General features: G+C 37.2%; 1 protein-coding gene across 5 annotated transcripts in view; it reads right to left on the bottom strand.

Annotated features, from left to right (window-relative positions):
• The window catches only part of SCAPER (S-phase cyclin A associated protein in the ER), a 170,501-nt gene that overhangs the window by 74,001 nt on the left and 82,931 nt on the right, over positions 1-13,569 (bottom strand). For all 5 annotated transcript variants that reach the window (XM_049811461.1, XM_049811460.1, XM_049811457.1 and 2 more), the window contains 2 exons: positions 13,213-13,278; positions 3,668-3,794 (listed from right to left, as the gene is read on the bottom strand). In XM_049811461.1, the coding sequence (XP_049667418.1) occupies positions 3,668-3,794; positions 13,213-13,278 (193 nt within the window). The remainder of the gene's footprint in view (positions 1-3,667; positions 3,795-13,212; positions 13,279-13,569) is intronic.

Genomic DNA, 13,569 nt, shown 5'->3' with positions numbered 1-13,569 from the left:
CCCTATACAGGACATTTCTGTGTAAGTGCTCAAGTCAAACTTGGAACAGTCAATCCAGGATTCCTTGCACATCTGAAACATACTGCTGCCCTTGGTAATGGATGTGTAAAATTAGGCCCATCAAAGAATGAACACGTATAAAATCAAAAGAACTGTGGCAGCAAAACTGCTTTAGCCCTGCAGTTTTAAACATCAGCTCTGCTTTGAGAGGGGACACGAGTTTTAGCATCGGCTGAGTGTTATCAGATCTTACTAAGAGCTTGAAGAGTCCCGTATGACAATCTGTCAACATCAGGCCAGGGCTTTTTGGTAATGTTTGCATGCATTTTGCTGTTGTGTGTGTCTGTTTTTTTAATATACTTAAAAACAAAGTGGAGATGAAAGTGAATACAACTTCCTTCCAGGATTTCTGCCAGAAAGGATGGCAGACTATGCACAAAACCCAAGGACTACCTTCCAATAATCTAGAGCACAGCCAAACCAGCACCCTAGCAGTACATGTTGTAGATACACATTGGGACAGCACACCAGGTGTATACACCACCATCTGGATTTGGGCCTCCTGCTTGACATTACTAGCAGAAGCAAGGACACATGACCTGAGGTGTACAAATCTACTTAAGAACTGGAATGACATTGTGGTTCATGACTTTATAGCACCTTTTATGTTTATTTAGTTAAAATACATGTGAACCACCGGCTGTAAGCATTAATGGCTTGTCAGATCCTCAAAACCTGCACTTCAACTTGCTTATTTACAAATACTTTTCTGGCATAGGGTGCAATACTTCTAGTGATTGTAGAGCTTCATCCAAGTAAGCCAATGTTAACCTATCAAGAAATGTCTGGAGATCTAACCACCACTTGAAGAAAAGCAAAGCAACTTCTGTTTCATTTATTAGCACTCAAATCATGCGCTGGATTCAAAGTGAAAGTTGTAGATTTTACTGTGTTGCATGTGGAACAGGCAGCAGCCTACGAATTCGGTATTAATGAGAAGCAGGTAGTGTGCTACAATAAACAGACAGGACTCTAAAACATGCAGTGGTTAAGATGTATCTTTGCCTGAGAGACAGATTTCTCAAATTTGAGTAGCTAGAGGATATGCCAATATAAAAACCTTTTAGTTTACATTAAACAAACTCTTCTTGCTGTATTGGTGAAATCACTTGGCCCCAAGTGCAGAATCTGTTTATGGCCAACAGACCAGGAAGGCATGCAAAACAAAACCAAGTATGACTACAATAATCATGCAGGCATGCCTCATCCTAGAATGTTCTCACATTATAAAAGCAGCTCAAGAAGTGAAAAAAAGCCTTATTCATCACTATGAAACATAACAGGTGAAGACTAAGTCCAAAAAGGAATTGTTAGTCTGATTCCATTCCACCTGAAGGCAAAACCCAGTGAGACAGGGCTGCCAATCTTTCATACGTGGCTTTTTTTGTGATTCAAGTTTGCATAAATAATACAATCCTGCTCTTTAATGCTGTTTTAGTACAGTCACAGAGTTTCTGATGAACTGAATAACCCTTCTGTTGAGAAATTTAATGGTATTTATTTTTCTTATTTACTGTTACCAACAGCAGCTCCGCATTTTATTTCATTGTTTGCAAAACAAATCTTTATTTCCCTGGTGAGACTGTATAAATACATTTTTCATTCAGTGTAAACTATTAACAAAAGAAAAATCCAATGTTTCACAGTATGACTGAAAAGAGGGTTTTTTGGATCATGAGGTTTTTATTTTATAATTTTATTTTGTAATACTTTTGCATGACTACTACTGAGCCTGAAGAATTTCTAGTAAGTGGCAAGGATCTATTGTAGTGAACTCTGTCCTCCCTCAGGGCAATTCTTTATTCAACCCAGGCCATTAGCAAGGGTAAATCAATGTTATCAGCTCACACACACTGACAGCTTGTGTGGTTCCCACTCCCTCATTCCTCCCCCCACATTATGGTATATTTTTATGCTCTCCAGGGAAATTCAATTAACAGTGTCAGTCTCCTCCTCTCAGTCGATGACTGACACCATCAAGATTCTTTTCACCGCCCATTGACATGCAAGATGTGTCTGCTGATTTCTTGACTCGCAAGTTAACAAGAGAATTACTATCCACTTCTATAAATGACTATGTATGATCTGTGCCATAAACACAGTGACAGCTATTGAAATCAATCTTTCTTGACCTTATTGATTAGGACACTTGGATATAGTAATACTTCTCCAGTGGTAATGTTTTGGGGGTAAAAACCCAAATCAACAACAAAATAATGCATGGCTATTAATACTATCAAATTTATCTTTTCATTTTCCCCTGTAGACTCAACAAGCAGAAAATGTTGTGAACAATTAATGATTAACATTTAGCTGCAATTCACGTCTCATTTAAAAAAAATTTGTCAGAAAACATCTACGTTGATGAGAGGGTGGATACACCACCACTTTCCAAAACCAGCTTCCAATAATTATTTAGATAAATTTCAAAATAGATACATCTTTTTATAGTCTTCATACAACAACATGATTTCTGTATTTTGAAATAAATAGCAAATTATTTTTTCAATAATTAAAGCAAACACTGCAAAATTTGAAAATGTCACAACTCTTTCAAAAACACTATTAAACTTGGTCAGCAGATCAAAGTAACTACAAGAATGAACATCAGAACCCTATGCATCCCAGGCAGCTTTTGGTATTTAAAAACATACGCTCTCAGCAATTGTGTTCCACATTGACTAAGCTGTGAAAAGCATCAAGCAGAGCTCTCATCTTCACAGACACCAACTCTGAACCACAATTATGCAACCCTTCTCAGATTTCATTAATTTGATTTCTCTCAGAACTAATTTTCATGATTTCTTGATATGAAAGACAAGTATTTTCTAATGGTTGGAGAGAACAGAACACAGTGTTCCAGTTGAAAGCTCAAACACCATAGTCCTAATAGAGCAAAAATAATGCATTACAAGACACAAAGCACTGTGGCAGCAGACTGGACATGATGCAGCAGTAAAAAAGATGCAAATGCTATGCTATAAATTAAAAAAATCCAACATTTACCATAAACCAAAACATGCTGTACAAACATAGCACTTAGAAAAAAATCAAAACATAGAAATATCCCGTATTTATGCACATTATACCTTCATCCTCCACCAAAGACCTACTGGCTTTGTTGCACTCTAGGAAAACACAGCAGATTTGTGCTCCTTCAAAAGTCAGCCATTACACCACGATATGGTGGCTGTGACAGCAAAGCTGGCTCCAATTCTTTCCTGTTCTCTGCTAATTGTTTTGGCCCCTTATTGTAAAAGCTGTTTGTGGGTACGCACTATAAACTAGATGACTGAAATGGCCCAGGTTAAAAACAACCCCAAGGAAAATACAGCGCAAGTACAGCTTGTCATTATCCAGATGATCTAATATCAGTCAAGTGTGTTTTCTGCACTTCTGCAAAACTGCCTATATAAAACCTGATGTCTAAATAAAAGCATCCACTGCTGCAACCACCACAGGAAAGTGTAATAGCAGACACTGCTTGTTACACAGAAGTCATGTATTCATCGACACGTTTGAAACATTCCCAAATCCAAACTAATGACATTTGAGGGCAACACAGTTTATAGGTTAATCGTAAGTTACATAGGAACAGTCACAATACCTCTTTTTCCAGAATACGAGAGATCTCTCCCAAAGTCCTGTCCAGAGCAGAAACCTTGTTGTTCCCCAGCGAACAGCTATCCTGCATTTGGAGGTGCTTTAAAAGGTCTTTTGCTAATCGCTGTAACCTTTAACATTAAACAGAAAATGAAGAGCAGTTAAAGCAAAAACTCTCCTGATCACATAAACTTCCATCTTTGTAATGAAAGTCTGCTAACTGAATTTCAATAAAGCAATCATGAAAATCTGTGTAAAAGTATTATCATCATCTATACCGAACAGCGTGTAAAATATGCAATACAGCAAGGACATACAGTCAGCTTAGAGTGCCTATGACATTTCACAATCTACTTTTTCAGGGAAATGGCATAGAAATAGTGTGAACGGTACAGCCATAAAGGTACTTCTTTATTAGCTACAGGTTTGTTTCTGTACAGTGTCAATTTCCCTATTCTCCCTCCACAGTTTTTCCTGCTAGTTTCTGCAATCTTCATTTTCAACATGGTTTCATCCTACTTTTCTTCCAACATTCAATCCTTTCTGCCCACTTAGCCAAGTAGTTCGCTCTTGAGATGAGTAAGGGAAATAGAACACCACACTACTTGTCTGATTTCTTATAGGCATCATAAAAGAAATAGCTCTTTAGGGTTATTTGAGTAAGTGAAAAGTAGTGACTTTGCAAACTACCTCAGGAAGGGCATTTTATTAATGAGGGTCAGTAATGAAGCCAAAATGCAGCGCTGGGAGAGATGTAGACACACATGGGTTAGGATTCATTTCCATTTTACACATCTACATCTGGGCCATTCACCTGTGCTCTCCTGCTAGGCAGCGAGGAGAAATATGCAGTTCCAAGGCACCATTCATCTCATCCTAAGGTCTAAAACAAAGCAGTCCAAACACACTCATGCTTTATCCTTCTTTGCCTTGAATGTGAAGTCGGCAATCAGCTCAGATGTAGACTTCTACATCTGTAGACGCATTAAGGCAGATGATACTAAATGCTAAACAGAGTCCCTTAACTGGAGACTGATGAAGTCGGGAGGAATTATCATTCAGTACTTGCTAGGTATTTGTCAACCGTTGCCTTAATATCTGCTACTGGCTGCTCTTAATGACAGGCTCAGCTTTTGGTGAACCTTTGGTTTGATCTATTGAGCAATCTGTACCAGAAGTGGGACAAAGCTGGTAATTGAGCAGGATGCATGGGAGAAATACTGTTGTGATTAGTAACAAACGTAGCTCTACAGGAAGGAAAAGAGAGGGGAAGGATATCAATGCTTATCATAAAATGGGAGATCATCAGTGTAAAAGGGCCAGAAAGCATTCACAAAGTGACCACAGAGTAATGGCAAAGAGAAAACTACATTAACTAGTCTCCGAGAGATGAGAAATGAAATGGAATGGCTGGGGAACGTACCACAGAAGTCACATGTATTAAAAAAAAAAAAATAATAATCAGAACATTCATTTGGGGCAAGAATAGAGAGTTTCCACTTAATCAATAGGAAACAGGTATTCTGTAACTTTTCTTGAAAAAATTAAGAGCTTTGTTAAAAACTTTCAAGAGACTCTGAGAATACAAATATTTTTTTGAAGTACAAATAAAAACAACCTGCAGAATTTTGAGTCTTGGACTTCTTATCATCTGGTCAGCTGAATACACTAATATTCAGCCAAGATTTTTCTATGACAAGAAAAATAAAGGGAGATTATGTCCTGATGAGATTTTCTGCACTGCTATTTCCTCTGTGGAAAATGAGGTTGGAGGAAACCTCTGCCTAACTCAGTAAGCCACGAGCTAAAATGGGAAAAAAAATCAAAAGCCAAAACACAAATAACTGCAGAATTGGACAGTAAATCAGTTGACCACTAACTGCTGAGCATAAGGAGTGGATTGCAGCACCAGTAAAAAGTTGAATTGCTGCAGTCCACAAAGATGATCTAAAAGCAGAATATTTCAGGTATTCTCATAGAATGTGATTTAGAATGGCTGTTGACTTGGCAATATCCTAGCACTTTAAGCAAAAATAAAGACTTTCTCCCTCTGAAACATCTACCCAAATTCCATGATTAAAGCATATATAAAGCACTGAAGAAAACCACCACCCTATATTGTAACTTCATGACAGAAGACAGGAAGACGGGTTTCCATTTGCTTCATTTAACATCAGAGGAATGGAATTCAACCAGGATTAACCACAGAAGCTGAAGAAAGGGACTTTCCTAATCTACATCAGGCATCAGCATACAACATGTGTAAGGTTTATCAAAACACTACTCACAAGGACTCAAATAGAAAATAATCATATTACATTGTTATTTCTGTTGACAAATTCCCTTTCTTTCTTTTCAGTATACAAAGATGCTATGTAAATTAAACATCACACTGAGTTTCTGTCAGAAAATAATAATAAAAAAAAGACGTACAACCCATTAAATCTCAAGGAAAGTCTTCCAATTTTCCATTTCTTCTAAAAGTCCTCCTGGACAGTTTTAGCAAAATTCCAACCTTCTAAGTGTGTGTTCAGCATCATACAGTAAGAAACATGAAGAATAAATTTTCGGTTCTGCCACATTAAAGAATTACCTCTTACATCCTCATATCCTACTGTATGTTGGTCTTCTGCCAAAAACAGGTAACGCATGCTATGTGATCACATGGGTAAGAGAAAGGAAATAAACCCTCCTCCCACCAAGTCAACCTCAGAAAAATTATTTTAATTTAATATCCTTTATACTGACTTCTTGGCAGGATCAGAGAAATAAGAATAATTTTAGGAGTGTTTCAAAGGACTAGAAATCTATGCAAGATGACTTGTGCTTGGATATACAATTTATCATTGCTATGAATGGATTTGGAAAGGGAGACCTCTTTGTACATATTGTACTCCTTGTGCACTCTTTATATGCACTGTAGATTAATAGAGCATGGTATCAACACCTGATCCAGTGACGACGTGGAAATACAGTTGACTCCAAATCCAAAAATTTCAAGACAATTATTTAATCTTCCTTCTGTCCCCCAATTTGCATTCCTCCAATGCTTCCTATTCTGTACAGGGAACGATAAATAACTGAAAATTTACTGGGCTAAATAAAAGGGAAAGTTAAAGTTAATGTCTTTTTATCTAAAGTTATTTACATCTCACTAATTAAGATTTTAGTACTGGCCACAAACAGATAATTCAGAATGCAGAAGAAATATCAGAAAGGACATAAGGCATTGATTGGTCTTGGAATGTTACCATAATGTAAACTTTAATAAATAGTATTTTCAGCAAATACAAATACTTTATCTGATCTTTTTGCACTGCAAATGGGAAAATGAGGGATATTGATATTAAAGGTTTATATAGCAAATATATAAACAAAATTAAAAGTATTGTATGAATTAAGGGGTTCTTTTTAGTGTGGGCTAAATATTTTTAGCACATTTAATATATTTTGTAAGTTAAAGGAAAAAGATCTCTGTTAATATTTATAGGCCACCTTTCATCTCTAGAAAAAAAGCCTTGAAATAGCAACATCAATGTGTTTCAGCACTTCCACACTTAAATCCATCATTTCTTGGCTGTACGCTGAATGTATGCAAGGAAGGATTAGCACGACTCGGCAGAGCACTGGATTCTGGGCAGTTTCTGTACGGAAGGAGTGGTTACTCCTCCCATACATTCCCGCTGAGGGCGGCCAGATGCCAGCCGGACACACAGCCCCAATTCTTCCCAATGCAGCCTGTGCCTGGAGAGAACTGAGAAAGTCTGTGACAGTTCCTGCCCAGCCCAACACAGAGTTATGCTGTATCCTCTTAAAGCAACGTACAGCCCCTGGACTATTCTGTACCGCCTGCGGTTTGACCCCCTGCAGTAAAATTATTATACACGGTGGCACATGTGGCACGCTCCGATCGCTCTAGGTACGCAATGGAAAACACTATTCTACATCTTGACATAGTCCCAAATACTGCTAGACAGTTTCACACACCTTCTTTAGTTTTTGAAATGGAAGCTATCTGAAGAACGATGAAAAATTTCTATGAAGATCATTCTCTGAATTTATTTATTTAAATTCCTATAAGTGCTCTAACAATTCTCTGAAGATGAAATCTACCATCCATCCATTCATAAGCAGGTATTTATCTTTTCTTAAAGTTTAATTGAATTTTATTTTATTTACACTTCGGCTCTTCTACAGGTCTCACAGCTCTTTGGAAACTAAATTTTGCACAAATACTGCCAGCTTCAGAGATCATCTGATTTTTTTTACCAGTAATCACTATTTTGGTATAGTATCTTACAACTGGCCTAATTGGACCCTAGCTTATTACACGAAGAAAACCTACAAGGTAAGCCTATCTTGTGAATGCACTGATATACCATAATGAAAATAAGAAAGAACTGTATTGTTAAAGGCATTTAGCTTTGGGCCTCTGCAAGAACAAACTTCACACTATGTTCCCATCTTTTCTCCAGCAGACACTTAGAGGAAATAATTTTTCATTTCCTAACTCTCCTCTTTTTGTGCTGCAGTCCTTTTTCAGGATAATAGTGGTTCCCATTTCCATACTATTTGAAGTGTCCCTTTACATAGTTTAAAAAAAAGGGTAGAGTAAAAAAAAAAACAAAAGTTAAAAAACCCAATTCCTTCTGGCATGAGGAAAGACTGGCTAAAGTATTAGATTAGGGGGTTAAATTTTTTTCCCTGCAATCCTGCTAACTCCCTTTAGGCATGTGACAATCTTTCATTACCTTAGTTTCCCTGCTTGTATTAAAGGATGGCAATTACACTTTACTACTTGCAGGTTGCCTCAACACTGAAATATACAGCCTTTGGATTAGAAGATACTAAATAGATGTAAATAACGCACTAACATTGTGAAAACTTTTTCCTTCCCTTTTACCAATGTGCTCTGATGGACACCTGAGAATGCTGCAAACAGAAAGAGCCATCACCAACACATCTTTTGACAGGGTAACTTAACAGACTAGACACTAAATAATTACATTCAGATCAGTTCCCAGAGAATATGAATTAATACTACAAATCCATCGAGAGTCCATCAGCATTTATAAAATTACCTAAGTGCCACCAGTGACCAACCAGTTAATGCATAGTAGAGAGAGAGGTCAGGAGCAACTGACTGGGTGCTCCCAGGTGAGAATATCCATAGTCCTTTTCCTTGAAAGCCCCTCTTGCCACATTAAATAGTTCAGAGAGCAAAATACCTACTAAATAAGGCAGTATTTGGAATTATCCCCTCCGCCCCTCATTAAGAGACATAACTTTTTTAATAGAGCCTAAAAAGAAAAAAAAAAATATCTCTTCCAGACATCTTCTAAAACGCTTGTTTCTAAAAAAGAACTACTTACCAGTGTTTACAATCTCACTCAGGAATCAGATTCAGTACTCAAACTGAAAAAGGTATACATACCATGTCTATCAAAGCAGGATAAACTCTGTCTGCTTATTGATATTAGTGTGTTACCAATGTGAAGCTTCAAAAGCACTTGGATCGGTGCTTCCTCAGTGTAAAAGTTTTTATAAATCTGCAAACCTTAAACTAATAAGAACTACTGAAAAAGTCTATCAGCTGCAGCAGGAAATCAGTGGTCTCATAATGTTAAGGTGGCTTAATCTTAAAGGTGATCTAAAAAGGCTTTTTACCTGCCAAAGACTAATTCTGGGTTCTGTCTTTCTTCTGCAACAACTGACAACATGACTAAGAACTAAAATCAGATAAGAAATTGCATTCCATAAATGGTTTTAGTTGTTTGCAAAGACACAATCAATTTGGGGGGCGAGAAGTGAGTAAAGAAATGTGGCATAAGCAAGGAAGCATAAAAGAAAGTTATATTTAATCATTTCATTCTAAAACACATTTGGTTCGGTTAAGCAAATAAACACACCTACCAATTGTGTCACATTTTAAATGGAATTTAAAAAGAAAACTTTTTCATTTTTAAATTCCACAGCCCACCAAGTTAAAAAGTATTTTCTGTTCATTAGTATACTTCCACTCCAATTTGAATACATCAAACCTTCTTCTGAGATAAACAAAAAGTACTGGCATTTGTTTTGACACAAAGAACACATTTAGCACTCTCAGTTTTTACCCCCTTCATTCTGTGATATGACTTTTCTCAACCAATCTCCTGAAAGCTGTTAAGACTCCTAGTATTGGCAAGAGTTTGCTCTCCCTCAGCCAGGTACAGTAGCAGTTAATATTAGCTCATAGTACAGTACACTGTCTTCTGGCTAAAAAGGCAACAGTCTAACTATTTTCATAGCTTGTTAATATAATAATGTTTCAGTGGAGATCTACTAACTGTTTGTTTTTCAGCCGATTCTTCTTCCTACTGTTCTTGATTAAGTAGGATCCTATACTTAGTTCTGCTAAAAAAGGTGTTTTCCTATTAATTTTTCCTATATTAAGAGTATGTTTCTCTATGTAAACAGATATGGTCTGGGCTAAAACTCTTGCCTCATGAAATTTCTTGCCCTCTCATCACTTCCCTTGCAGAAAGGGATAAAACTACCCTTCCCTATCCTTCTTCCATTTTGTATTATGTGTTGTGTAAAGTAAACAAATTTTAATAGAAATAAATGGGCTTCAGGTTGATTCACAGACAGTCTCCTCCTTCTTAAAAAGTCAGTTCAGACTTGAGCTCCCATTGTTACCCCCTTGATTTCAAAGAAGCTCGCAAACATTTGAACCCTCATGGTAGGTAAAAATGGTGTAATTTTGGAAATGACAATACCTATGACGCCTGAAACAGTTTTAAAAATTTAGATGTAAGCATCTGCCAGATCACTAGGTTTCTACATGAAGACTGCAAAAGAAAACTCCCAGAAGATCTGTGATGAAAGTGAGCTACACAGTGGCCATCACGCTACTTTACATCTAAAAGGGCACAGCCCAAACAGAGGCTATAAAGGAGGAAAATATGAAAGCAGTTGGAACAGAAAATTCTGCCTGAAAGCACACTAGCATTTCAGTAAGTAGAGAGAAATGGAAACTGTAAATTCAGGATCAGTCAAGAGACTAAAAAAAAAAATAAAAAAATCTGAGTTTCTGTTGCACTGCAATTGAGATGCAACTGACCAAAGTACATCGCTGATAATCAGAAGTGAGAAAGAAACTGAAGCGGAAGGACTACAGCTTATCAGTATTTTCAGTCACTTGAACGCATGCATTTCTACGTTCTGACAATGAGACCCTGATTTTTTATTTTCTGATAGCAAAGAAAAGCAAAGCACAGAAGCTACAAATCTGGAAGTCTTGTTCTGCCATGAAATTAATCTTGAAAATTGAAGTGCTGATTATTAAGAAATGAAGCCAACAGAACCTTCTTCCCCAATGTGTTTATGCAGGTGTGCCATCTGGTGGAGATGTTTCATTTCCTTACGTCAAACCTCAGCGATGGATTTTTATAATTTTAAAATACACACCACAATTCAGCAGCAGGTTTTCAAACTATTGAAAAGACTATGTAAAAGATACTGCATACAGGCTAGTTGTATATACAACCAAGGAAGCCTAACAGCAAGGTTCTGAACATCTTAACCAACAGCAACTTCTACAAAATGCTACCTTCAAGTGTACAGCAATTTATGAGTGATGGAAGCAACCACAAAACATACAGGATCTAGTACAGGTTATTACCTCAGTCTGAAGTCAAATATCCCTGATCTGAAAAGTTGTTGTAATTTTAGGATGAAGGTTTTTGAATCCAACTGTTGAGACACCACAGCCTCTTGACTAACCTGCTACAGACTTCATGAGCACAACTCCTAAGAAAGGCATACCATCTGCCCACTATCCTGTTTAATAGCAAACTGTAAATGGATGTCTCAGGAAAATTAAGAACAGGGCAAGCATGCATAATCCTCTTCACTAATCTGCTTCTTTCCCCATTTTCAGCTTAGGAGTTTCTTGGGCTGGATGTAGTTTGCTAGAACTGCAGTAATGCAGATAAACTGTTAGCATCTGTGTGGTTTTTGCCAACGAGTGCCATACATTGAATTGCACACTACAACTATTGTCTTTGGTTTCTTTTGAAGCTGGCTCCATCTTCATTCTATGCTCCCTCATTCTGGTACCCGGAAGAACAGCAAACAATCAACATCCATTTTTTCCATGCCATTTATGACCTTACAGATCTCTGTAACATATTCCCATTAAAAATTCCTCCTATTGCCACATTTTCCTCCAGAATGAAAATTACTAGTTTACTTAATACCTAATACAGAAGTTATACCAGAAATTAGTACTGATTTCCTTTCCTGCCTTCTCTGAACCTTTAACAATTCTAGCATATAGTTTCTGAGATGAAGAACCAGAACTGCACATAGTATTCAAAAGACATAGATGATCCAGGCATTTGTACATAATGACATTCTTTGTCCTGTTTTTGTTCCTTTCTAAATAATTTTAACAAAGGATTTCTTTTAACTGCTAAGAGTACTGAGCTGGTATTTTCTTGGAACCACCTACCACTTCTGTAAGTTCAAAGCCCACACTTTGTATGTGAAGATATAATCGAGTTCTGCCTTCCCCCTCCATTTTGTAGCACTTAATATACACTGAATTTCACCTGCCTGCCATTTTACTGCTGAGTCACTCTCTTCAAAATTATCATTCGGTATCAGCTCTTGTCCCTACTATCCTGAATATCTTTGCATCATCATTATCATCATCAAACTGTGTCACCTCACTGCTCGCTCTCTTTTTCCAAGTCACTTCTGAATATGTTGAACATCATAGGACTGCAGAACTCCACTGGTAACCTCCCTGTTCTGCAAGGACTGATCATATACTCCACTTCTTTTCAATTTTTCAACTTATTTCCACTTATGCTACAGCTATATAGTTTCTTTTAAAATCTTTGGTGATAGATCTCATCAAAAGCTTTTTGGAAATCCAAATATTCTGCACCTTTTGCCCACCAGTTTCAATGGAATCTGAAAGCAAAACCTGAGCAATTTTCAGTTTCAAACTAAGGATGAGGAATTTGTCAGTGAAAATAGGTCTTGCTTTAATTGTACCATCCAACTGTTTTCATGTGTGCCTTATCCTAGAGAAAATAAAAAGGTCTATTCTTTAGAAAGCTCAATGCCAGATTAAGACATCTGTGCATTAAAATATCTGTGCTTTCACTATAGGAACCTTTGTTTCTGACCAAACCGAAGCCAAACATAACATTTTCAGCCCCAGAATTCCAGTGCTGATTTTTCACCACCAGCCTTGGAAGTAAAAAGCAGGAACCTTCTTGCTTCCAGGTAGGAAAAGGACGAGCATATGTTCTCTTTGCTATTTCATCTTACATGGTTTAAGATTTACAGTGCCTTCCAAAAAATTGCATTTGTAAGGTCTGATCTTTTGTATTAGAAACCCATCTGTAATTCAAGATGGCAATATGCCCCATATTGAGTGGGAATCTTACCACACCTGTTCCACTGGAAGTTTCAGAAGCAATTCTGCCACAGATGGGGGACGGGGGGGGGGGGGGTAGTGTATGTCTAAAATATATAAAGTTAAATGCTTACTTGGCTTTAAATGGGGAATCAGAGACAGCATTTTTTGCTTCCATCAAACTCTCATATTCCTTTGCCCTGGAGGAGAAAATATTCATTATTATTGACTATTGTCTTAAGTGTACAGTATGTAATACCAGTAAGATAATTCTAACCTTTGGGTTTTTTCTACTTCATAGTAACACACAGCATTTCCATCAATTCTGCCCTGTCATAATCCATACTGATGTGTGCTGGTTTTGGCTGGGATAGAGTTAATTCTCTGCATAGTAGCTGGTATGGGACTATGTTTTGTATTTATGCTAGAAACAGCGTTGATAATTCAGGGATGTTTTATTTATTGCTAAGTGGTGCTTACACAGAGTCAAG

The sequence above is a fragment of the Accipiter gentilis genome, chromosome 10 (genome assembly GCF_929443795.1).
Source record: "Accipiter gentilis chromosome 10, bAccGen1.1, whole genome shotgun sequence".
Classification (NCBI taxonomy): Eukaryota; Metazoa; Chordata; class Aves; order Accipitriformes; family Accipitridae; genus Astur; species Astur gentilis.
Note: the sequence above shows the minus strand (reverse complement) of the source record. Positions and strands in the feature narration are given on the sequence as shown.